This window comes from Rhipicephalus sanguineus, chromosome 2, assembly GCF_013339695.2.
Source record: "Rhipicephalus sanguineus isolate Rsan-2018 chromosome 2, BIME_Rsan_1.4, whole genome shotgun sequence".
NCBI lineage: Eukaryota > Metazoa > Arthropoda > Arachnida > Ixodida > Ixodidae > Rhipicephalus > Rhipicephalus sanguineus.
In genome coordinates, this window is record NC_051177.1 from 97,292,159 (window position 1) to 97,319,032 (window position 26,874).

The window sequence follows — 26,874 nt, forward strand, 5'->3', positions numbered from 1 at the left end:
ACTGCCAGCCTGAAAAGGAAATAAAAATAATAAAAAACAAGACAGACGAGCTCACCATTTCTTAATTGTACTATCTTGTTTCCACATGTAACACAAATACTACAGACAAAAAACTGAGTAACTGTCCATCGATAGAATTAAGTTTTATATTAAAATGATAGCAAATTACACTTACCATGCCATAGGTGTGTGTCAGCAGATGGTTCCTGATACATTTTATCACATGTGGAACGTCACATAAGAAGTGCAAGAACTCTCCTCCTTTGAGTGACGGGTGCTGGATCTTGTTTAGGGCTGGCGAGAGCTTTCCACTTATTCCTAAATGGGTCCATATTGAGCGATTGTTTCTAGCACCATCTCATACCACAGCTATGACTGAAGCTCCATGGCGTTCTAATTGAAGTACTCACTCTAGCACTATTTTCGAAAGCACAATACCAGGTGCCGCACCTTTCGGTGCAAAAGAAGCAATTGGTTGAACCCAGGGCTCAAAAGTAGGAACAAACATCACAACAAGCGCATGATCTGCTAGTGTTCCATTTTGATCAGGAGTGCTGTCACCAAAGTTCACAAAGCCGTCAAACTTGTAGGTCGATGAGCTGAATTCCACGCCTTGTCTGAGCTTGATTTCATCAATTAATATGGTCTCATAGTTGGACGCACCTCCTTTTTCATTAAAGTACGCTTGAATGCTCTCCAGTGCAACCTTATTAAAGCCATATTCACAAGCCATTCCTGAAAGAATCTGGTTCAGACGACTGCATGTGGGCAGCGCGCCAAGAGCTTCATGGACCTTATTAGCCTGTATGCCTTTGGGCTGGTAATCCTTAAGAGGAGGCAGTTCATTAGCCATGCAGTGCTGTATCGAACCCCTTGGGGAGCTTTCGCCTTCACTTGCTTTAGGGAACTTTCAATGGCCATTTGCTGAATAGGTAGTAAGACGCTAAATGCTTCTTTAATGTTGTCGGGCTCCGATTCCAACTTATCTTTCAGCTCCCTCACGTCGTGCAAAAGCTTCTTTCGTCGAACCGCCGCTCTCACGGCTCTTTTTCGTAAAATGTTCAATTTTTGCTGCCGCTCCCGTTGCTTGCGCCCTTCTTGACCCTGCTTCCTGGTTAGCCTTATCTTCAGCTTTGAACAACGTATGCAGCTTATACTGCGAGTTAATACTTCACAGCAGCTGCTTCTTCCTTCATATAGTAGCACCCCTGCACATATTCTTTCACAGCCTGTGCACACATTCAGTGCGTCAACACGCGCGAGCAGTTCTGTCAGGTGTGAAAGCATGGTGATAGTGTTAGATTGAAATGCCTTCGCAACACGCCCATGCGCGCTAACACTCACTGACATATCTTCAGCGACGATGACGCATTTTTCAATTACTAGTGTGCGCTCTTCAGCCTTTATTGCATAAAAGGCCACAAAACTGCCGTTTTCATCAGAGGTGTCAATGCTACGCCAACTCGCAGACGGCAAACGAACACTTTCAACATCGCTCAGACTGAGCGCACCGCTTGCCGAAGTGACGCCAGAATTATCCGCACAGTTTTCAGGCTCGCAGGGTGATTTAACTCGCTTCAAACAGTTTTTTTTTTCGACCGTCTTCCCTCGATCTGGATTTTTTTTTAGCGGCTTCGAAAGATACGATGGGAGGTTAGGAAAAACTTTAGGCACACTTCCCTGCACAAGACTCCACTTACCGCGAGCGATTTCGACTTTTTTCCCGTCGACAATGTGGCTGTACGTTTTCAAGATGTCCTCGGCATGAAAATGCACATCGCAAACTCGCGATTTGTCCGTCAGCCTTTTGTCGAGACGGGGAATAGCGCGATCCCACGCTGCATGGAGAGCCGGATCACGTGGAGCCCAGAAGAAGTGTCTTGGGGAATTGTTAGTCCTAAAACCGCTTGTGCATCCAGGCACACAACAAGTCGGCATTGCAGAAGAGCAAACATACACGCTACACAGGACACAACAGCAAGCAAAATCTCTTCCGTCTGCGTACTACAACACGCGGACACTGCGTAATCACAGCCACACACACACTCGATCCGGCGCACGTAGCTGGAATGGCTGGAGCGGCTGAAGCCTGTTGCGACAGCAGCGCCACTTCCAGCCACCGCTTGCGGCAGCGCCGCGCAACAACGCCGAGTTTTCAAACTGAAAGAAGTTCTATAAACGTTGGCATGAAGAGCAAGCAATGTCTAGGCTTGCACAGGTTGAGAATGAGGCCTGCTTGATGTGCTGTAGGTGGCGCTAGTCATCAGCTAAAGAACATAGTCTTGAGATAGTTAACGTGGGGCCTAAGTGTGAGGGGCAGATCACGTGGGAAGTCGGAAACAGGCAATCGAGCATTGATTACTGTCTCATGACAGAAGGAATATATGACAAACTTAGAGACATGAGAATAGACGAAGAAGGCATTAACAGCTTGGGTAGTGATCATAAACGCATAATATTACAAATGGGATATAAAACTGAAAATAAGAACATAGAATCAAAGTTTGGCAGCTCGTATCTAAATGACAAACAAATAACAAATATAGCCGCAAGAGTCGAGGAAAAAGTAGACGAACTACCAGGCAAAGACTGGAAGTATAGTGAGCTGCTACATGTAATCACGAAAGAAATGGAAATAGAGAAGAAAACTATTTGTTGGAAAGGAAAGAAAAAGCCAAAAAGTTGGTGGAACAAAGAAATCCGGGAAGCGATCGAGATGCGACGTCAGGCATCACGGGAGCACAGACAGGCAAAAAAGGAGAAGCGGCCACAGGACGAAGTTAACCAAATATGGGAAATATATTTAGAGCAAAAATCCATTGTGCAGAAATTAGTCGAGGCAAAAATTAAAGGTGAAAGTGAACGCTGGATGACAGAGATTCGCGAAAAGAAGAAGGCCGCGCCTAGGATATTTTGGAGCCACCTAAAAGCGCTGGGTAGGAAGTCTGTCACAATGCAACAACATATGGTAGATGAAGGAGGAAATAAATTCGAAGGATATGAAGCGCTAGGTTACATTCGAAAGATAACAGCCGATTCGTTTAAAAAGGTCCCCCAGGGGATTCCCCCGGTGAGTAAAAGTACGCAAAGGAGAGCAACCGACGAAGATGTAGTACTAGAGAATTTCAATTGGAAGAAGGCCGAAGGAAAAATTCCTAAGCGCACTACTCCGGGCTTAGATGGGGTTCCCGTCAGCCTCATTAACGAACTCGGACATAACACTAAAGAAGCACTGCTGAAAGCCGTAGAAAAGTGCTTACAGGAGAGGGAAATACCAGACAGTTGGCGAAAAAGTAGAATGAACTTAATCTATAAAGGCAAGGGAGAAAAAGATAACATTCGCTCGTATAGACCCCTAACAATTACATCGGTGCTATACAGGTTGGCGATGCAGGCAGTAAAATTAAAAATAGAAGCGTGGGTGGAACAAAATGATATTTTGGGAGAACTTCAGAATGGATTTCGAATCGACAGGCGGTTAGACGATAATCTGTTTGTTCTTACCCAGTGTACAGAAATATCTAAAATAGAAAACAGGCCCTTATACGTAGCTTATCTAGATATCACCGGGGCGTATGACAACGTTAATCAGGAAATTTTGTGGGATATATTGAAGGAAGTGGGCATAGGTGACGACTGTGTACAGCTTTTGAGAGAAATATACCGAGAAAATACAGTTTGTATAGAATGGGAAGGAATAAGTAGCAAGGACAGCGTTGAAATGAGCAAGGGGCTGAGACAGGGATGCCCTTTGTCCCCGCTGTTATTCATGCTGTACATGGCGAGGATGGAAAAAGCGCTAGAAGGTAGCAACATTGGATTTAATTTGTCACACAAACAGGTCGGAGCGATGGTTGAGCAGAAGCTTCCAGGTCTATTTTATGCTGATGATATTGTCTTATTTGCGGAGAGTCAAGATGATATACAGCGACTGGCAGATATATGCGGAAGGGAGTGTGAGGCTCTAGGACTAGGATTTAGTGCAACAAAATGTGGATTGATGATATTCAATGATCACGGAGACCATACGGTCTTAATACAGGGCCAAAAAATACCGAGGGTAAGCGAGTACAAGTACCTCGGAGTATGGGTAAATGAGGGGGATAGATATATGGAGGTACAAGAGAAAGCATCGGTAGCAAAGGGAAAGAGGAATGCTGCAATTATGAAGCACAGAGCTTTATGGGGATACAATAGGTACGAGGTGCTTCGAGGGCTGTGGAAGGGTGTGATGGTTCCGGGGCTTTCATTTGGGAACTCAGTGGTGTGCATGAAGTCAGAGGTGCAATCAGGAATGGATGTAAATCAAAGGACGGTGGGCGGCCTCGCCTTGGGCGCTCACGGGAAGACGACAAATGAGGCGGTGAAGGGTGATATGGGATGGACAGGCTTTGAAGTGAGGGAAGCGCAGAGCAAAATGAGATTCGAAGAGAGGCTGAGGAAAATGAAGAAGAGTAGATGGGCAGAGAAGGTTTTCAGGTATTTGTATAGAAAAAGCGTTGACACGCAGTGGAGAAAAAGAACTAGGAGGCTCACCAATAAATATACGGCTGGCAGTGCGGGCGATATGGCAACAAGGAGCATTAAGCGGAAGGTCAGAGAGGCGGAGAAGACTTATTGGATGACAGCGATGGAAAAGAAGCCGGCTCTGAGTAACTACCGAAAAGGAAAAAACGAAATAAGGAGGGAAAGGTTTTATGATAATTCAAGGGGAAGCGCTTTACTGTTTGAAGCAAGGTCGGGCTGCCTGAGAACGCGTAGTTATAAAGCGAGATTCAGTAACGAAGAAGAACTATGTACATGCTGCGGGGGAACTAAGGAAACGATGGAACATGTACTGATTGAATGTGGCGATATTCACCCAGGTATACGTGTGGGCACGAGTCTACATGAAGCCTTGGGTTTTAGGGACAACAATGGAAAGCTGAACACGTCCGCGATAGAAATAAGTAAGAGACGGTTAGAGTATTGGTGGCAGAAAAGTAGAGATAAAGTACAAAAATAAATAATTGGGGGAAAAAAGGTTATTCTGCCTTAAGAGGCAGAGAGATGGACTGTGAATTTATATTTTTTTGTTATAATAACATAGATTTAATCAATGTAGATAAGGCATTAGGACAACATGAAACAAGGAAGTTTTTTTCTTTTTTTTCTTTTTTTATTCTTCGAGCCTGGTGGCAGACATGTCACCGCCCCGTTATAAAGGGGACGCTCATAGCATCCATCCATCCATCCAGAAATAGCGATGTTAGAGTGCATCAAAGAAGCGTCCTATATGTAGGACACTGGACATATATGGGTTAATAACAATAACCGTTCTCCCAACTTCTCAGGACGAAAACAAGACCTTAAGCCTATGTTATGTGACCATAAAATGTACCTGGTACAGTACTAGCATTGTAATGAAAGCAAATTCTCGAAGCTGCAGCCACCTATCGGTCCCTGTTCTTGGGTGATGGTTATGTAGTTAGCTTATCATGTTAAAACGCTGACTGCTGCTTGCGTCACTCCTTTCCGTTATAGTAGATGAAGAACACACAAGTTGTATACATATAAGCCAACTTTCCTCTATAGTATAACTTCTGATATGGCATAAAACATTCAGTTTAAATTATGTGCACCAGCAGGTAAGACTTACAAACCCGCATTTTCAGCTGGAAGAACTCAGGCGCTGGTTATGTGCACGACAAAGCGGCGCTTCCGCCAGAACAACACAACAGGATGATCACTGGTGTGATGATTGAAGGAGGCAGCGAAATTCTTACAAATACTGCGCGTAATTAGCGTAACTTATATGCACCTCACGACATACCCTCTTTGACGGCTGCCACTAGCTGTTACAAAGCCATAATTCTTAGGAGACCTCACATACATTTAGAGTATCATTCCTGCCTCAGAAAGCGTAGAGCAAGTAACCAAACAGGCAGTACATGGTAAACAGTGGAACGTTCAGTAGGGACAGAAAGCCAGACTACGTGATCAAGTGTGTTAAAACAAGCGAAAGCAAACTTGAAGTTGTGTCAACCAGGTAATTAAACTTAAGCATCGTAATTATAAAATCAAGCGGTAGAGAAGAGGAAAAAGAAACATTCTTGTGGAGATATTTCCCTTAGCGCTCTTGCCGTCTTCTTATGCTTGTTTAAGCAAAAGAAGAGAGATACGCAACAAGGTGGACTAAACAGAGATATGCCGCCTAAAACAGGTTGACGAGGTTTTGATAGAAGGCCTGTTCCGATATTCAGACAGGAAACAAGTTTCAGCATGGTTTACTTTTGTTCTGTCTCCTTACAGCCACGATACCACCGATGACTCTGCACCCCGAAGAGAGCACGGCGTTTCCTCGGAGCGTGACCCTTGTGGTGCCCATCATCTGTGCCTTCGTCGTTGTGCTGGTCATCGGTGCCGTAGTCTACATGATGTGCAACCGCCGCACCAGAACTCACGACTACAGCGCCACGGCTCAAGTTTCTGGTAAACTTTTGAACTCTAGTTATAAATCTCCGCATGAACCATGTGACCTTACATAAGCGTATCATCTCATGGATAATTTTTGCAGAACCTGTTGCCTGTTACTATCGGGTTGTTTCACGACCATATGGCACAAATACGTTGCCCGAGTTCGACAGACAGAGACAGGTTGCGCAGCTAGATCAAGCATCAGGTGGACAGTCCGTATAAGGGCCTTCGAAACAGCAAGAAACGCGTTGTCATACTATTAACGCTCACTCGTGCCATTGCCACATATCCCCAACTCCTTTCACTATACCTCTCTGTTATTGCACCATCACAAATCGTCACAAACTGTTTTCCACAGGCGCTTAAAACATACCGAAGTTTACTTCAACGGAATATACCGTCATACTTTACACCAGCATGTTTTCGAGTGTCCATCCATTTCTATTGAGGACATCATAAAATGAATGCTGAGTCCTACCATTCAATCCAAAGCCTGTCAACTAAATAAATAGGAAGGCAGTTACTAACATCGATAATATTATACGAAACACACACAGAATGATGTACCAGCAGTTCACGGAAATATTTCACCAATTCGCACGAAGCTGTAGCCAAAATGATGCGTATTTTTTGCGCTAATACTCTACTGGGCCAAATTCCCAACCTTTTTCTTTAGTAGCGCCCCCTATCATCGGCCACCTGCATTTGCTGATGCTACGCCAAATATCGGTATAAGGTGAAATTTTGTCTTACCAACAATTCTAGTGTGATAACTTTTTGTCAGAACTGGTCGAGTTTCTCGACTGCGCAGTTTTCGCCCGAGTACAGCAGGAAGCTGTAGAAGATCAGAGCAACGAAAAAAATTGTTTCTTCGAACTGGGATGTTTGCATCCCATAGTATCTATATAAGATTTGATTCGTAGTTTGTTTATTCTTTGCTGCTGGAGATCAACTTGTCTTTCCTCACGCTACGAAACCAGCAAGCTGCATGCGAATTTTGGGCGACCTCTATAGTTCGCGTTTGTTGAAATATCGTCCCCTCTTCTCCTACTTCTACTTTGCAGAGCGTGCGTGTGGCGGCGACATGAAGGGTGACTCCATTTCGATGACGTCCGTTGGCAAGAAGGTGTACGAGGCACCGCGCGGCGACCCCCTCTACTTCCCCTCTCCCTACGCCACCACGCACATATCGGTGTACTCCGGCGACGCGGACTCGCCTTCGGGCGGCGCACACCGGGGTCATCCGAACGCCGCCATGGGGGGCGGTGGTGGCGGTGGAGGCGTTGCTGGCGACGGCGGTCCACTCACCGGTCGACCTGAACACACCTACGACGTGCCGTTCCCGCCCAAACAGGTGTGCTCCTTTCGTGATCACATCTGAATCTACTTCCGGCAGCAATAGGTGCTAGAAAAGACGACGAAGGACAAAGGAAAACGAAGATAATCATATAATAACTGGTGGCACTGCACGTGAGTAACCAGGACTACATAGAACATAACAATAGCAAACATAAGCGCTAGTACGAGGCACCTCGCGGCGGTTCCCTCTACCTCTGGTCTCCCTAAGCCACCACACACATGTGTGTACCCAGCGCTTATGCTTGCCTATTATGTCCTGTGTCATCCTTGTTTACAATGTGCTCTGGTGCTCTGCCATAAGCTAGCACGCCTAACCAACTCGCCCAAGAGCACGTGTTAAGACAATCACGAGGTGAGCTGTGATCGCCCACTGATCTTCGGTCTCATTCTTCATTTGTGGTGCGATCCAACAACTAGTACATTTTCATTGCATACTTTAAAGCCTTGGTTTCGCGCGCCTACGCTGGATGCATGTGAGTGAGCTCATTAATTACGCTGCGATTACGTGGGAAATTGAGTGCAAGGGTGGACGACGCAAACTTTATGTTACAGGAAATACTTCACAAATGAAGTGAACCTGACCAGCGCTAGTAAACTATGCTGGCATTTTTAAACGAGGAATTACTTGAGAAATATCTTCATTGTGGACTCGGTGAATCAGTAGCGGTTCTGTTTGAGAGCTTAGAGCAGTACGCGTATTCCGATGCATGTTGCCTATAACTTCATCAGCGCTCTCTATGTACCGGGACGGCTTACCGCTCCCCCATAGTAGGGGACCTAGTACCCTAACTCGGCTCGATATTTTTTAAGCGAAGCTGTGTACCCCACAGATCTCAGTACAGGCGTCACACGCGAAACACTTTGCGCCAGCGAGCGTACAGAAATGCGGCATTCGAAGGTGCGCTGGTTGAATGCCTATTTTTATGCGTCGTTTTCTAGTAATTGTAGTTCTCTAGATCCTGGGCTTGTCAGCAATCAGCTGTTTCTGATATGGCAATCTGACCTTTCGTCCAGGTGACTTATTATTTCACGATTGTTGCCTGGATATGAACCCATGACTACGGTTGTTGCCTGTAGCAACTGAAGTGTTGTGCTGATAAGAACGTGGATGAAGGTCTAGTTATCAGCATGGAGCGAGGGAAACAGTTGGAGAAAGCATTGCGCAATGCGATAGAAAGAAAATAAAAGAAAGAAAAGTAGTGTGTTAGCCACGCACACGCCAAGCTTCGCTTGCACTCATGTTCCCGGTAGTGGAAGGGCTCCTGATTTTTTTTTTAACACGAAAGTTTTTTTTTATGCCGGGGTCCACCAAGAACTTGTGCATCTTAGCAGCGCAGTGGAACGAACACAATAGAAAGGCACACGTAGACAGGACGTAGACCATCCTGTCTACGTGTGCCTTTCTATTGTGTTCGTTCCACTGCGCTGCTAAGATACACAAGTTCCACACCCACCAACTAGCCCAAATTTCCGTGTTGAACAGTCCACCAAGACTTTAGTGACGTATTTCCGTCGCGGATATGGCGTTGATAAAATGGACACTAACGGATGAGAAAGAAAAAAAGCTCGGCCGCTGGCAATCTAACTTACGACCTCTCGGTCCGCGACGATCAACGCCCAGCGCACTAGCGACTGCGCTACCGAGGCAGGTGCACAGCACTCCACGAACTCGCACGGTGCTCTCTGTTGGCGGGGTGGGACGGTGCCGCAGTCTATGAGCGGTGCAGTGAAGTAATGCGCCATGACACTTACTAGCGCCGATGCGGAACGATTCGGTGACGACGCAGTTAAAGCTTGGCCTCCGAGATTGCGCGCCGGCGAAACCTGCCGGCGGGCAACCTCGTAGGCCATGTTTGAAGCGTCTCGATACCAGCGAAAAACACTGGCCGCGCTAGTATCGGGGAGTCATCCTAGACCCAGTTACTTTCTTTGCCTTTCGCTTTGTGTTAGCGTGCGACAGCTCAGTGCAGCTTCCACATGCACCAACGGTGCTTCTCCGCAGTTGACTGCTTCGAGTGCGATAGCACCAACTAATAAAACTGCTGCAATAAACGCTTCAGAAAGGCAACGATGTTAACGGCTGAATGTTGTGCCTTGGTGAAGCGGGACAGAGGCTAGCGGGACGTGGAACGCCTGCGCGCGCTCGCGGCTCCACCTACGAACCTCTGCGCCCATGCTGCTGAAGCGCAGTGTGGTAGCGTATGCATGAACACAGGCGTAGGTTACCCTATTACTCGGGAGCGCACACCGTGCTGTTTCTCCCCTTAAGTGACGACGTTTTCAACAAGTGCATATCGAGTGCCAGTGTTTATTCTGTGCTTGTTGATGTCATCTTTGCGCGGGATTCACGATACGCTGTGTCCAGGTATACGTTAACAACTTCAGCTACCACAACAGTTAAATCATGACCGTGGGCGTTAGTCCCCATGATGGAGATGTTCCACTAGTAATTAACGTGGGTGCACCCACGTCAAACGGTGCTATAGCTGCCAAACATCAATAGACATTGTACAAGCTCTCATATGCCACTACACAATAAGCACTACTTCTGTGAGGACACGTTTCACTTTCGTGTTATAACCGATTCCTATGACGGGGGGATCAGCCATGTGTTTTTAAACACCCTTGCTGCCTGTACATGTCGTTTGCCCGATGTTTATTTGCCCGTAGCACTTAAGGTCACGAGGACCGCTGTTATTATAGTGTACTACATAGAGTTTCCTATGGAAACACTAGAGGGAACTCTGGCGCTGTAGTGTCTATGGGAGCTGCAATGCATGGCGCTTCAGCCAGCATGGGAATGATGGGTAGTACACGGATTTGTGTAAACTTCGTTCTTTTGGCTCCGTTTGGCTCCACGTCGCCTGCATCCGCTTTGTCGCCATATTCAGTTCAGAAAAAGTCAGCACTTCCACTTCACCACTCCAACCTTTTTAAGCTCTCCAATTCAAACCTGGTCACGAAGTTCACAACGGTCCATTCTTTTATCCGAAACGAACGCTAAAGCACAGCAATAAACAAAGCCACAAGTGCGTTCGAAGCCCTAAGCACGAAGATTAGGCAAGTCCGTGTACTACCTATCATTCCCATAGTGGCTGCACAATCGCAGCGCCAGAGTTCCCTCTAGATAATTGTAGGAAACTCTATGGTGTACCAGAATAATAGTTGTTATTAAGGCCAAACCCTTATATGCCTCCTGCGAACGGGGACGTGAACAAAAACCGCGGGGACGACACGAAATGGTACAAAATATCACGTGACCAGTCAAGTGTGGTTCGCGACATAAAAGCGGCGTTCACGTTCGCGTGACTCGGCTAACTGACGTCGATGGAGTAACGCCAAAGGTACGCGCGATAGAAGACGCTGATTCAGGGCCTTGTGGATGGTGTGGCAGGCCAAAGCGGTGTGAAACGCCAAAAGACGCTCGACGAACACGAAATGAGGCAGGACGGGCGAAACGGGTGCTTTCACTTTCGAGTCATCTTAGCGACAGTGGAACAGACCCTCGGAACTTTATTACCGTGGCCGCGTGCTTAAAATAAAGATGCGGCTTGTTGCGTTCCCCGAACACGCCAGAAGCGTGGCCTCCGTGATTGGCACCGGCAGCGCACCGGTACCAATCACAGAGGCCACGCCGGAAGGCCCTTAGTTGACCTTACCGCCGCTGTGGCACCACAAGGCGTGCCACGTCAAGGATGTTCAACAAAAATATGCACGGTTTCGTTTTACCGATTTTTTTGAAAAACCCCGAACTCTTGGCAAATATTTTTGGAGATCGCGTCATGAATACTCACCTCAGTCCAATATTTTCATCGGGAACAACGATCTCTGACTTTTACAACTTTGGCCATTAACGTCATTCAGTGTAGCATGAAAATTTGTGATAGCATGCGTAGAGATTCTGTCTTGTTTTCGAAGGGCACCACGGAACGCCTCAGTTACCGTACATACTCACACATAGCTAGATTTAGCTTCAACTTCACTGCTTTAAGAAGCTCGCGCACACCGAAAGGATGGCTTCTTTTCTTTTTCTTTTTTTAATTCGAAATGCACACAGCATTTTGTAGCGTAGTACAGCTATTAGTGCTCTAAAGCTAGACGGAATAATAATTGTTGGGGTTTAACGTCCCATAGCCACAATATGATTATCAGGGATGCCGTAGTGGAGGGCTCCTGAAATTTTGACCTCCTGGGGTTCTTGAACGTGCACCTACATATAAGTACACGGGCATCAAGCATTTTAAGCAACCTAAGCCATCGAGCCTAGATTAGGGAGACTAGAGATAAGATTAGATAGATAGATAGATAGATAGATAGATAGATAGATAGATAGATAGATAGATAGATAGATAGATAGATAGATAGATAGATAGATAGATAGATAGATAGATAGATAGATAGATAGATAGATAGATAGATAGATAGATAGATAGATAGATAGATAGATAGATAGATAGATAGATAGATAGATAGATAGATAGATAGATAGATAGATAGATTTTTATCTAGTATTGAACATGTTAACCGAGTTTGCATGTCTAGGTCCGCTTCCAAGTGATATCAGGGTGTAAAGGAGCAAAAAAAGCAATTAAACCATGCATGAAGTTTCGACAAATTTAACTCCCGATAGATAGAAAAAAAGGAAATTGTTACTGCGCGTGTGCACGCGTGTGATCCGGAAGCAATCTAATGCAACCCCTCGCAAACTAAACTGAGGCCTGTTTCATTAACTTCCCGAAGCCCGCGGATGAGCGAGTGTCCGACAGTGCTGGGCGCGGGAGAGCGCCTTTAGTCTGGTTGTTGTTTTGCCACTGATGCGCGCTTGATCATCGATGACTTTTGGTACGTACTCAGCAGCACGCTACTAAGCTCATAGACGGAGTCATTTCCCAAGCTAATGGTTAAGTTCCCGTGTTTCATTAGGAAAGGACACAGACCTCTTTTTCAGTCTTTCGTTTGTTTAAGCCAAGCACAGGTAATCAGGCACACATGAACACTCACTTTCTTCATTGTGTTTAACTCCATAGCGCTGCTTCGCTGACAAATGAGAACACGGCTACCTTACCCGAGCACAGCCAGTGCACGAAGTTTAATTTCTTTTGCCGTTGTTCAGAACTGTGTAATTCTCTCGATTTAATCAAGTCTTTTCCACGGGTCAAATAGTTTTTTTTTTCTTGCTGATAAGATAAACTTGAACCAACTATACTAATCTCATAATGTATAATATTAGTGCCATGTCCTATCGTTGCCAACACATGATTATGATTAAAAGCATGGTTGATCCATCCGGCATAGGAATCTGTATAAAACCAAAGTTAAGCATGTCTCCACGGGAGTATGGTTGATCATTTATTGTACATTGATATACGAGAGCTTGCACAATGTCATTTTGTGTTTCGCAGCTACAGCACCGTTTGACGTGGATGCGCCCACGCTGATACCTAGTGGCACATCTCTATCCCGACAACTAATGCCAAAGATCACTATTTAACCCTTGTGGTAACTGAGGTAGTTAACACACACCTGGGCACCTCATATGGTGAATCCCGAGCAGAGATGGTATCAGAAAGCACATAACATTGGTGCTCGATATGCACTCATTCGAAGCGTCGTCATTTGTGGAGAGAAACTTCAGGTGTGCACTCCCCATTAATAGGGTAATCTACGCCTGTGCTCATACGTATACCTCAGAGCGCTTCAGGAACCCAAGAGACTGAGTTCGTAGCTCGAGCCGTGAACGCGGAATGGCGTTCCGCTTACCGCTGCACCGAAAGCTGAAACTACCTGTGGGCGCTAGTCAGTGTCATGAAGTGGCCTCCGAGATTCGCTCCGGCAACGTGCCGCTGTTGCCGGAGATAGATAGATAGATAGATAGATAGATAGATAGATAGATAGATAGATAGATAGATAGATAGATAGATAGATAGATAGATAGATAGATAGATAGATAGATAGATAGATAGATAGATAGATAGATAGATAGATAGATAGATAGATAGATAGATAGATAGATAGATAGATAGATAGATAGATAGATAGATAGATAGATAGATAGATAGATAGATAGATAGATAGATAGATACAAACTGCGTATGGTTCGCCAAGAAATGCTGCGCATTTAGAACTACACACAGACACTCGACTGGACGAGTCGTTTTCATAATGGCTTTTGCGGTGAATAATAGTGAATCGGTGCAAAGATCAACTTTTTTTAACGTGAAAACATCTTATTATCAGGACACATGAAAACATCTTATGATCTCTTTCGTTATCATGTGTCTGGCATCGCATCCGGGCTCGTAAAATGCCAGACACATGGCGATAAAGTAGCGATTTCACATAAAAAGCAATAAGGACGCCGCCGCTCAGAAGTTTAAACTGTGAGTCTGACAACGTATCTTGATAATGAACGCACCACTTCGAATACATACGGGACTGTCTTCGGAAACGCCAACGATACGTTGTCCTAATAATTGCCTTCGTTGATCCACCAGTGGTATCTGATGGGATCTTCGACACATCGCACTGGTGCACATCGGGACGCACTGTGGCGCCATTTCGTCCAATCATCGTAGTTCATGGGCGTCAAGGTACTTACTGGTGCGACTTGTCGAAGATGCCATGAGAAGCCCATGTCTACTTGGGTGACCATTGTCCGGCGTTCTCCAGAATTCATGGCAACCCAACACATTAGTCGACGAAGGAGAAGAGCGCTGTAAAGCACAGATTGCCACAGTCGCTGAAACTTTATCGAGGGCTTTCGAAAACAAAAAAAATTAGAAATGCCAAGGAATCTCGGTTGATACGTGAGAAAAAGCACCATTTGATTTATGAAATGTGTTAACGATTAGTGCAAAATCGTGTATATCTCTACGTTTTGCGGGTGGGCATTGTCTCTGTACGAACTCCAGGTCGAAATTGTTTCTATAAACTTTCGGTTGAGCCTAGTTAGTAGATAACTTTTAAAATGAAAACGTCAGAGCAAACCAGGAGGGACTACGAAGAAGACATGAGATGAGCACAGCGCCGGTGTTTGTCTCATCTCTTTATTTTGATCCATCCGGGTTTACACTGAAGTTTTCACGTTAAAAGAAATTGTTTCTGGCTACTTATGTTTTGTCCATGTGATTGCGTATGAATGATTAGGGTAATTATAGAATAACAGTGTAACTTAGAGCTAGAACGTATGGTTGCTTCCTTTAAAGAACAGCCAACGTACTATTACATATTTAAGCGCTCATGAATGAAACAAACAATACACAGACAACCTTTCACCTTGTGTGAAGCACGAAAACAGCCAGATAACTATTATTGAACGCAACATCTCTATTCATTACATATCTTCATTTCCTTTTTCTCCTGCAGTTTCCTGCGCAGATGCCACGAGAGTTTGACGGAGGAGATCCGCACTACACGTCCATCTTCAGAACAAACCCAAATGGCAGTATGTATCTTTCTGTTGGGTTGTGATGGGTGAAAGATGTCACGTCCCGTTAATTTCATTGTCAACAACGTGTGTGGAACACTGTTGCGATGAGCAGCATTGGGAATCATGCGACTGCTAATCGCACGGTTGCTAACCCACAACGCCAGTGTCACTGTGCCGTTCAGAAGTCTGAGGAACTTACCAGTTGTGTTGTGTGGTGGAGAACATATCACTGTCTGCAGAGAAATCTGTGCTCGTTATCTATCAGTGTTTCGCGGGTAATTTTGTAATTTTATATTGTCATTGAAACTTTCCACGGCATTTTATTTATTATCACCGGGTAAGGACGTGGTCGCCTGCTTACTACCTTAAACAAGAACAAACCCTACCTTGAATAAGAATAAAGACTACCCTGAATAAGGTTAAAACCAGCAAAGAAAAAAATAACACATAAGAAATTGAAAGCAGTAAAGAAAATAACATCGCTATGGACAGTTCGCTTGCAGGAGTTCACTTTCGAACAGAACGTTCACACGTACACATTAAAGACCAAGCTCTCCTCTTATATTACTTTCTCTCATACCTCCACCCACCTCCACCAAAATGTTACACGGAAGACATAGCCAGAGGGCTATTTGCAGATATATTTAAAAGCAGGCACGCCGCACTGACTAAATTAAGGCAACAGCCATGGCGCAAGCTCAAGGATCCACGCCTTCTCCTCGGGCGCGACCGGCGAGTTGCTTCTCCCCGTAGCAAAAAGATAACATCAGCTGATTGAACACGTACCGCGTGGGCTTGGATGACGAAGCTCTGAGATCAATGCCGGCCATGCGAAAAGCCGGTAATGGAGCCTATAAAAAGTACCATCCTTGAAAGGCCGGTAATCTTCTGGCTGTTTCGCTGGAATTCCTGATGTGGCGCATATGTCGCACTTATTTTCTCAGAAATAACGCTTAGCAAAAAAGAAAAAAAAACGATGAAAACGAATGAGTTGCTTAAGATTATAAGGTGCGGTGATACTCGTGCGGATGTGCTCTTTTTTCTGGCGCCCAGCAGCTGCTAAGACCCACGGCAACCAAATACAGTTTCCCTGTGTTACGCTTAAATAAAGACTGCTGGATGCATATCGAATGCATATCGCACGCATATCGAATGCTAATGCATATCGCCACACGTTTCGTAATGGATCGTTCCTGGAAGGGGAGGCCACCCCGAAGACGATGCTTGAAGGGGCCATGACACGGTCACGCAAGAATTCGCGGTTTTCAGCTAAAAATAGAACTAGAGGGTCAATTATGCCTATGCAAATATCACAAATGGTCTCCAAAAGAATATTTTAGTGCAAAATGAGCCCCAGAAGTCGCCGGCTATAAACCGCGCCCACCGCTAGCGACCGCCATTTTGCAATGGCGTGTGTGACGTCATGTGCTGCCAAAGTCTTCCTACCAAAGTTTCAGCCACTGCAAATAGTTCAATTTGAACGCCAAGTTGAAGAAAGCCATAACAGCTCGATTGCACGCGCTGCTGACCCCGGAAGAGAATCGTTCGTCGGAATGCAGACGCTCGCAAAGCAAGTAGCTTGTTATGCCATGGCTCGCGAGTGCACTAGTGCTGCCAGACTCTGAGGCCGCTCGCGTGTTTGTAAAATATTCAATTACAAACTATGTGCTCGACCTAATGCGCTAAAATTTCGCCAGCTTGTTTATGAACGCTCAAGGATTAACCCGCATAACAGTGATTACGATAAAAAAAATGAGTGTCGCGGCCCCTATAAATAATACCCAAATAAAGACGTTTATTCTCTCTTTCTCGTGAAAACTGATGCTAGTCTCAGAATTGACGTTGTGTCGACGTGTGTCGATTACAGACTAGCAATAGAAGAACAACTAAAATGCGCACTACAAACAAACACATAAATGTCAGTCTGTTTAATAAAAAATATAACTTCTTTGGGATTTTTTTGTGATTTTTCATACCCGTATAGCGATGAACGCTGGCCAGATTATGTTACCATTTTGTTTTCAAATGACGCTGAAGAGGAAAGTGTTTATTTTTTGTGTGCGTCAGTAGAAGAGGTTCTTGATGGAAAATGGAAAATAGAAAGGTGGGGGAGTGACACAGTAACTGTCTCTCAGTCGAGGACACCACAACCGCGTCACTTTAGGGGAAGGGTGGTAAAAGGGAAGGAGAAGATAGGTGGTGGGAAGAAAGGGAAGGTCACAAAGTTGCCCTTTGGCATTACCACGGAGCAAGAATTCTTGAGGAGGCGAAACTGCGCTCGCTCGGGCGTCCTAATAAAGTCACGGAATCGGACACAGCGCTCACGCGCCCTCTGTCGTGAGAGTCCGCTAACGGAGAAGGAAAAATGCGCACGTCCCTCTCACCGCGCTCTCCGACGAAGCTCGTCGGTTCAAGGCCATTCGTCGCAGATTCGCCGTTCGCGCTTCACGCCCGAATGGATCTCTTTTTGTGCGTCCTTGCCGGCTCCAAATTTCAACGCGACAGCGTTAAAGAGCTCGTTTCTCAGAAATACCGGTGTCGGTGTCGGCGTCGGTGAGGCTAGCAATTGAGAAGGCCATGCGCACGGGGCCCGATTACGCTATCACGTTCTACTCTTAAAGGAGAAGCTCAAGCGCACTCCAAGTTTTTTCGGTAAATTAACGAGAAAAATGGCGTCAAATGCAGGAAAATTACCACCGTGATATTTTTTGTACAACGCGATATCTATAATCTTTGATAACGTGAACTCAATGAGTTAAGTATAATTTATTTCAACAAATGATGGGACTTACCCTATATGCCATCAATTCAGATTTAGGTTGTTGCGGCGGCCGTATTTAGATGGAGGCGAAATGCTAAAGGCCCGTGCGCTTACATTTAGGTGCACGTTACAAAACCCCAGGTGGTCGAAATTTCGCGCTCTCTTTTTTTGAGAACAGAAGACAAGTAGCTGAAACAGCGCGGAAAGATTGAAGGCACGGCGTCTTGTAACATCACTGGCCGTTTCGGTTTGTCAATCAGAACTTCGCCACCAAGCTCGCCATAATAGCGCCGCTCATCAATGTCACTGTCCGAAAAGTGCCTCGCAAACGTAGTCACGAGGCGCCAGCTGTCGGTCCTTTCTTGGTATGGCGCGAGCTCACGCTTCCAACCTCACTGGGTCACTAGGAACTTTAAAGGTAATTATCTTCTCCTTGCAGGACGCGTACCCATTGCCGCAGTTCGGCACGAAACATTCCCGTCCCATCCTGAAGACGAACTGGTCGAAATCTGCAAAGCACTCTCCTTTTCGCGGTGTGAAAAGCGCGCGCAAACGTGGAAGAGTCGGCGCCGCCGGCGCAACGCGCGGAAGCCACTGAGCTGAGAGCGCTAAAGAGAAAGAAAACCAGCAATTCGCGAAGGGAACTTTCCCTCCCAAGGCCACCTACGCATGCGCGCACACAACATGCGAGCGAGGAGCGAGAGGCGCGTGCATGCGGCGCCAGAAGTCGTCTTCTCAGGGGCCCCTATTAGCAGTTCGTTTCAAGCGCTGTACGGCCTATAATTCTGGCAGTATAGATTAATAACTGCAGCTAAAATATCTGTCATATCCAGCGATTGATGTTACAGACCTAAATCTTAGAAATTTTACAATGTACGAGGCGCAATCACGATTTTTTAGCGTCTCGTCCATAGAAGAGTATGTAAAAGATGGCAACAGGCCGAAAGCGTCATCTGTCGTTCTTCGGCGTAAATCGCATTCTGCCGTGACGCTATCGTGCCACCCTCGCGCGCTGCCGCGACCTAGACATTCTCCTCCTCAAATACTTCTTTCTCCGTGGGCATTACCAAGGGCAGCATCCTTAATGCGTAAAGACGGTAGTCAAACCAGAAAAGGTGCAAGAAGAAAAGAGTTGTGGTCACGTCCCCTTCCTCACCACCCTTGGCTATGACGTCATGAGTTTTGAAGGTGTCTGCTCGGGACTTAGGTAATTCTGCTGCAGCAGAAGTAGACTGCGTTATGTTGTAGTTGAGCCAAACACTTGAGCACCTCGAGCTTCAGAATCGTTAACTGAGACAACGTGAATACAGAAAAAGTTTTAACTCTATGAAATCGCACTGACCTACAGTCTGGGGAGTTATTGCACAACATTAAAAAGAAACCATACTTTAACATTCAGTCTCTTGCCTAATAATCAAGGTAACATTGCGAAATTACCGACAAAAAAACATCTTTAAGAGTACTCCACGGTATAAACTTAAAAAAGACGGCATCTGTGCACATGGCCCGAGGATATTCTGAACCCCGCTGCGCTACATTTAGAAAACCTGGTCATTTTATGCGAGCTTTGGCCTATTTTCAATGGTCTCTTTTCAGCAACTGATGGTGAAGGCCATTGGGACGAGCTGCTCCTAGAAAGAGCATCATACAATGCCACCGAAGCGCGGTATGATCGGCTACCCAGGCAGCATTTCAGCCTGTACGGACAAAAGGCCGAGCAGAAATCTACAGAGAGGTAAGGTATACAATATTTACTGCGTTATCTGTGCTCGCGTAAAAGAAATGGCAATATTCGCTGTACATAGCAGTTGCAAAACGGGCTATTCCGTGACTCTTATAACCAAGACACCTGAAACCCATTGCCCGTAAAGTCCATCAGAGAGGAAGCGAGGCTCTTCAATGAATACCGTGTGGGGTGTGTACTTTTTTTCGTCTAGTGCCCTTCCCGTTCTAAGTCTTCTGATGATGGAGTAGCGACTGGCTTACCAAGAAGGGAAATCTGGCCTAGTTGATTATAGTTCATTTTCGATCAAGAGTCAGCGCTCGTGCCGTCACATCCTTGGTTTGCATCCTCGTCTTCTTATTACGCTGTAAGCTGATCGAAAATGAAGTGGCTTACCGATCCATACAATCACGTTACTGAAGACGGTTTATCTGGTGACACGCTTAGCACGCAACTCCAAATTCGTATAATGAAGTATAGGGTGACATACGCAGTCCGTGACAAGTGCAGAACACGTAGAAAACACACAACAACGTTCAACAAACTGAATCATTTCAATGAGATCAGCGTTGCTAAGAAGGGGTCAAAATGCGCCTCTTTGCACCTCTTTGCTATAGAGATCGGGCGTTAAGGCTAGACTTTTTAAACAGTTTCTGTGCATAGCGGAACTGTGCAGAGACCCGCGATAACGAGTTTCTACGTCGTATTTTATGTGGTGCTACGACATCATTCCTGTCAGTCATGTTCACGAGTACTTCTATTAAGGCACTATTGCTGCTTCGTTTACTTGTTCGAAGTGAAGGCTATGAGGTTGGCAGGGTTGAATATTCGCTTTTTTATCTTCAGCAGTTCATGATGAAATGTTTCTCTTTCGTGTCATGATTCATGTTTACATACCTTAGAGAGCTAAATCTAAATTATTATTCACATGTTTTCAAATGACTCTAAATGATGCTTCATTAAGGCAGGCGATACACACCTTTAAGGGCTTGTTCTCCGGTCAAGTAGAAGTTCTTTACCTGCAGGAAAACAAGTTTATTTGACCATCACCAACTAGCCGAACGCGGCCTATGTGTTTAAAAAATATTGCATTGCAAGGAACTTCCTGCTCTAGGCTTAGTTCTTGTACTCAATGCAATAATGTACGTGAAGTCAGCTAGGGATGGGTACCTCTGTTCTACGTTACTCAAGAATATTTTGCTGCAGGCACCACTGAAGAACACTGTCAAAGTGAGCAATAGCTTGTGTGGACAACCACGGGAATCAACAGGACACATTAACAGTACTCCCAAAAGGTATAAATTGTAGTGTGGATAACGACATTTCATGATGATAATGGCACCATGCTCCATGGCACAATCGTCAACAAATTAGGGATATGTGAAAAACTCTACGCAGTGATGGAGTGATCGGGGAAGCGCACTAAATCGTTTCCTGTCGTTTTCATCCCCTTTCTATGTCGCAATCAGGATTTATGTTGCTTAAGTGTCCTGTCTGAATTTATTGGCTAAGATTTGGTGTGTCGCAAAATCGCGACAACCCGCTCAAGAACCTATTCATTGTAGAAGGAAAGAACACTATTCAGTGATACTATATCGATGGGATATTGGATGCGTAATGCGGCCTTTACGGAACGAAGTCCAAACCAGCGAACGTTCTAATCCTTTCTAGCATCTTTAGACATTCGATTCGGTGGTCCACGTCGTATGAAGTACACGTTTGGCCACATTTTGGGAAAGATAGAGAGAAAGAAAAGCAAGAAACAGCAGGGAGGTTAACCAGACGCGCGTACGGTTTGCTGCCCTGCAATTGGGGAAGGGATAAAGGGGCGAAAAGCGAGACAGAAGAAAAGAGTGGCCCGGATGGAAAGAAGCACAGGCACACTTGGGGGAGTACATCCAGTCTACAAGCGGTCACTCAGATGTGTTGATTTTAGGTATTTCAGTGCCGCTTTCGCTGCCTTCCGTGCCCTCGACGCGCATGTCCATAGTCCTACAACTTTGTCTCGAGTATACAGTTGGTCCAAAAGCACCCAGTGTGCGCATCGCTCGGTGTCATAGCGAGTGCAGCAGCACAGTGCAGCTGTCCGGTTGGCTGTTCTATGCTGGAGGAAGGGGATTAAGGGATGAAAAGACAGTAACATAGAAAAAGTGGGCATACAAGGAATTCGCGTGGGCTTGAACACTGCTGCCTTAGTACTAGACGCAGGACCTCAGGCGTATCACGTTCCGCTGTAAATTGTCGAGTCATGGTGCCTATACTGAAGGCTTGAAAGTACTGGACATAGAACATCCGGTACCTGTTGCACGGTCTCAACGTATGGCGATTTCAGTCTGCCGACAAACACGCGAAGCATGTCTGACAGGGATTGAAGCACTATGAGGATTGATTTGTCTTCTTCTGGCAACTTGTCAGTCAGAGATTCAGGGTTCACTCTTGCCGATGTGCACTGTGAATCTTCATGTTGCTGCGACTTCGGCAACGGAGGCCAAGCTGCGCCAGTTGTGTCCATGCATTCCATGGTGTTCTGGTTTGTACAGGCCGTCGCCGACCTGTGTGGCTGCGGCTTCGGCAATGTAGGCCGAGTGGAATCCACAGCAATCATGCCTTTCATTGCACTCTGGTTCAAACCAGCCGTGCAGAGTCCGGGTGGCGAAGGAGGTGGTGAAGCAGGGCGTCCAATGGGCGCTGCGAATGCAGAGGCATTGGATTTCTCCGATGAACTTCGGCGCCGACGGCGCCGCCTTCGGACGGTTGCGGCGGCCTCGCGATGCGATGTATGATCTCTCGCCATTTGTCGCAATACAGCTATCCCTCTTCTCATTTTAGGGCAATCTTTTGAGGAAGCTTTTTTGGGGTCCATTACAATTTGAACACTCGAAAACATTGGCTTTACAACTGCCCGTGGAATGGGTTTCAGTGCAACGAGAACATACTCGCTTATCTTCCTCATTAATATTACAGCCTGCATAACTACGATATTTATTGTACTTCACAGCTGATATAACCTTATATGGTCGAGTGAAATAACATATTTATATTTATGTGAAACACCAGTACATTCTACACTTCTGTAAACATTTTGCATATAATAAAAACAGCACACATTCACTATTTGTGTCCTTAAAATATTGCTATCCACATAGTGCTTTTATAACATCGCTAGCTCCGCGTGATCAGCTTAAACACGTCTATTTATAAACACGCATCTGAGTGTTTATAAATACACATGCGGATAAGTACAATCGAAATATACAAGCTTGAAACGCTGAGTATTGCTTTCTTTCTTTCTTTTTAGGTAAGTGAGTAATCAATATCAGCATCATCATCATAATTGGCTATCCTATGTTTTCTGCAGCGTGAAAGCCTTTCCCAAGGATCTCCAATTTACCCTATCTGTCGTGTGCTGATTCCCTTTCATTCCTGCGAACTTCTTAATTTTGTCGCTCCATCCAACTCACTGCCGTCATCGGCTTCTTTTTCCTTCCCTTGACATCCATTCCGTTGCTCTAAATGACCACCGGTTGTCTGCCCTATGCACTACGTAGTCGGCCCAGGTCCGTTTATTTCGCTTAATATCAGCAAGATTACCAGCAACACCTGTTTGTTGTCTGAAAAAAGCAACATTCTGCTGTCTTCCGAAAGAGTAAACGGAAACACGAAGTAAGAATAACAGGTCACCTTGAATTTAGCCGCAGAACAACACAGGTTATACAGACAGCCTTACCAATTTGTTCATCGACTCTGCTAAGGAACGTCCTTCTACAGGTACATTGTGAAGGCGCCGGTCACTACAGTATTGACTGCACAATTGTGTTGCCTAGAAACGCTTCTTTCCTGCAACACAAGTAAGAAAATAGCGCTTCATTTTGTATTGCGATGTTGTCGCACAGAGCTAAACAGTCAACAACATTCGGTATCGCTTTTCGAATCTGTTGCGCCGCAAACGGCATGCTGGAACGATTGGCGGTGTTCTGCACCGCTACGTTTGCCATGGCCTGTGTAATGAACAAGCCTTGCTCAAAAGCAAATAGCCCAACATATTATTTTTTTTTAGTGCGCGACACACGCTAATCAAGTAGAACCCCGTGTCCCCTCCCCTTGCATCATTTCCTCCTCCTCGCCAACCTCCACCATAACATATACACTGACAACAATTGGCGTCGTGCTCACTATTCACCACAGAAATAATCTACAGCGTTAGTGCTCGCAGTACATATGCAATTCAAAGTAGGCTTTCCTTCTGCTTCTTTTAACGTCGTTGCATTGCACAAAACACAGAACGCTTACACCTAATGGCTACTCCACGTAATGCGGTCTGATCACTGAAACAGTTCAACCGAAGGCTTCATTGGGCCGAGCCTGACAATGCTATCAGTTTACAGCCACTTAGATGTATAGGCTAACGAAAAACAAATTAGCACGAATGACCAATCGCCGCAGCCGCAAAATCGCGACACGCGGCGCTCTTGTTGCCGAGCACGGTGATATCGAGACTGGTGGGCACAATCGACTTGAAGCGAAGCTCATATAACCCATATATCTCGGTGGAGGCGTCGTTCGCGAAAATTCCAGCGCCGGCGAGCGTACAGAAACGCGACCTTCGAAGTTGCGCCGGTCACATGCTTATTTCTATGCGCCGTTATCCGATAATTTATGCTCTCTCGATCGCGGGTTTGCCGGCGATCAGCCGTTTACCATATGACGATTCCGTCTTTTATCGAGGTGACTTGTCCTTTCACGTGGCCGCATTTCATTGTTGCCTGGATATGAAAGCATCAACGTCGTGGTTTGCCTGTACCAACAGAAGCGTTGCGCTGCTGAGCACGTGGATGAAGATCCAATTCGTGACATGGAGGAAGGAAACAGTTAGGAAGGATATATCGCATTGCGCGATGCTATAGAAAGAAAGAAAGAAAGAAAGAAAGAAAGAAAGAAAGGAAGAAAGAAAGAAAGAAAGAAAGAAACAAACAAACAAACAAACAAACAAACAAAGAAAGAAAGAAAGTAGCACGCACACGTCAATCTTCGCTTGCCTCGATTTTCTTGATAAGGCAAGGGTTCCGAATCTTCTTTGTTTCAAAGCGTGGGTAGCAGGTCGTAAATGAGCGCATCCTAAAGCCGCACCTGAATGTTATCATTATGCCTCACTTTTCGTCGTAGGCATGCGTCCACGCGGCTGCGCACGTAAGTGAGAAGACGCATGCAATAATATTTAAGATGTTGGGGGCTTCTGGTTGGACTGATTCAAAAAGACGTCCACACATTGAAACATCAATCGTGACCGCTACTCTCGCTAACTTAATGTTCGAGAACAAGAGTGGCGCGTATCGCTATATCGCCTTTTCAGTCACCGGTCACTTTTGTTAACGCTCTTTCGTGGGAGTTGTACCTCGAGGGCCTTGATTTTCTTTTTTTTTTTTGTAAAAATCTCTACCGTTTGTGCACGTACACGGCGTGAAAGGTGCGTTTCGGGCTTATCGGTAGTGTGCGTATTTTCAATACGCAGCAGTACTTGGTAGACACACCCACGCACCTGTGGTCTTTATTCATAGTTTCACAGCGGTGTGAGCCTGTAGCTTTCTTGCAACACTTCTTTAGAATGTGCCGTGTGGGTGTTACTCTACCAGGTGTTATTTCACGTTAACGAAAATTCGGCCGCTTTTTTGTCTTGCGTATGTTTTAATCTTTTCCCTCACGTGATTCCGCTAACGAAACTTTTGCTTTGACCACTTGTCTGTCATTTCACCATTTCGCCCAATTTTTTATTCTTTCACATAACAGTAGCATGAAATGTCCCTCATGTTTCAACCCAATCCGATATGTATTTCTCTTGCTCTATATTAGCTGCTTTATTGTATGTGACTACTGCCTATCTTAGGCGTGTGGCTTGCGTACGCAAACAAACAAACAAAAAATAACGAAAAGAACTGGTCTTTCTATACTTGATAGCATCGCTGTACAATACCGTCTTATCTTTATCATTACAGGATCTCAGATGAAGACAGTAATCCGGACGAAGGGGAGAACCGTGTCTTTGAAGGCAACGCTGCCACGTCGGAGAACTTAGAAATGTCTGAAGCTGAATGCGACAGAGACTTCCAGATATATTCTAAAAAGGGTATGTCATTACAAAGGCCTCCGTTTTTCCTTTCTATACTGAGCTGTGGTATACACTCGTACTGAACGCATATATTAGACGCAGCCTAACGAGGTCTATAGACAGTGAGCCAAGGCAGGCATGGAGGACATATTTTTATACTTTTTTAACTGTAGTGTAGTATTTACGGCATAAATGAAAATTAATTAACGTGGAGTAAAAAAAAATAACCTTGGGCAGCTTCGCACTAGTGGCTCCAAGCCTGAAGGTGGAGCGGAGCTGAACGGCCTTCCTAGTTTGTCTTTATTGTTAGCTTTCTTTCTTCCTCTATTTCTTTCTGTTTTTCTCTTTCTGTCAGTTTTTTCTATCTCTCATTTTTATCTCTGTTTCTTTCTATTTCTTATTTTCGCTCTCTATCTATTCCTTTCTCTCTCTTTCTCGCAGTTTCGATCTTTTTGTCTTCTTTTATTTATTTCTCTCTCTCCCTATTTCTTGCTTCCTCTTACTTTCTATCTCTCTATCTCTCTTTCTCTGTGCCCGTTCACTCGCCCATCCGAGTTATTGCATCCATCGCCGGACAAATCGGCGCAGCGGGAGAGCGCACACCCAGCACACCTGTTCGGGGAGAGAAGCAGAAGATGAAGAGGACGACAAAGAGAGCGCGCGCCGTTCATGATGATGATAATTTTCGTGAGCGCTATACGTGGGTAAGCCGAGCACAAACAGCTAAGCCGTTAAAAACATTTTGTCGTCGGTGGGGACCAAACCCACGACCTTTCTTATTCGAAGGTCGCGAATTCTATCCCCTGAAGGTGTGGAGAGACGCATTAACACCCTGTATATTTCATACACACAATAAGACGGCAGTATCTACAACGGAAACTTCACGGCGAGACCTCGATATAGACTTGCTGCCGATATCAGCGTGTCACGCTTACTTTAGTAGACGGCACGTTTCAGTGGCGTGCCGGCAAACGCGAGTGTCTGTTCGCACTCAGTGTGCATTGCCTCGAACTACCGTAAGTAACGCTCCTCTTGTATCTCGT

General features: G+C 45.5%; 1 protein-coding gene across 1 annotated transcript in view; it reads left to right on the forward strand.

Annotated features, from left to right (window-relative positions):
- The window catches only part of LOC119381770 (Down syndrome cell adhesion molecule-like protein 1), a 156,760-nt gene that overhangs the window by 126,690 nt on the left and 3,196 nt on the right, over nt 1-26,874 (forward strand). Inside the window, exons 21-25 of the mRNA XM_037649535.1 lie at nt 6,292-6,471; nt 7,521-7,810; nt 15,181-15,259; nt 19,602-19,740; nt 25,719-25,849. Of these exons, the coding sequence (XP_037505463.1) occupies nt 6,292-6,471; nt 7,521-7,810; nt 15,181-15,259; nt 19,602-19,740; nt 25,719-25,849 (819 nt within the window). The remainder of the gene's footprint in view (nt 1-6,291; nt 6,472-7,520; nt 7,811-15,180; nt 15,260-19,601; nt 19,741-25,718; nt 25,850-26,874) is intronic.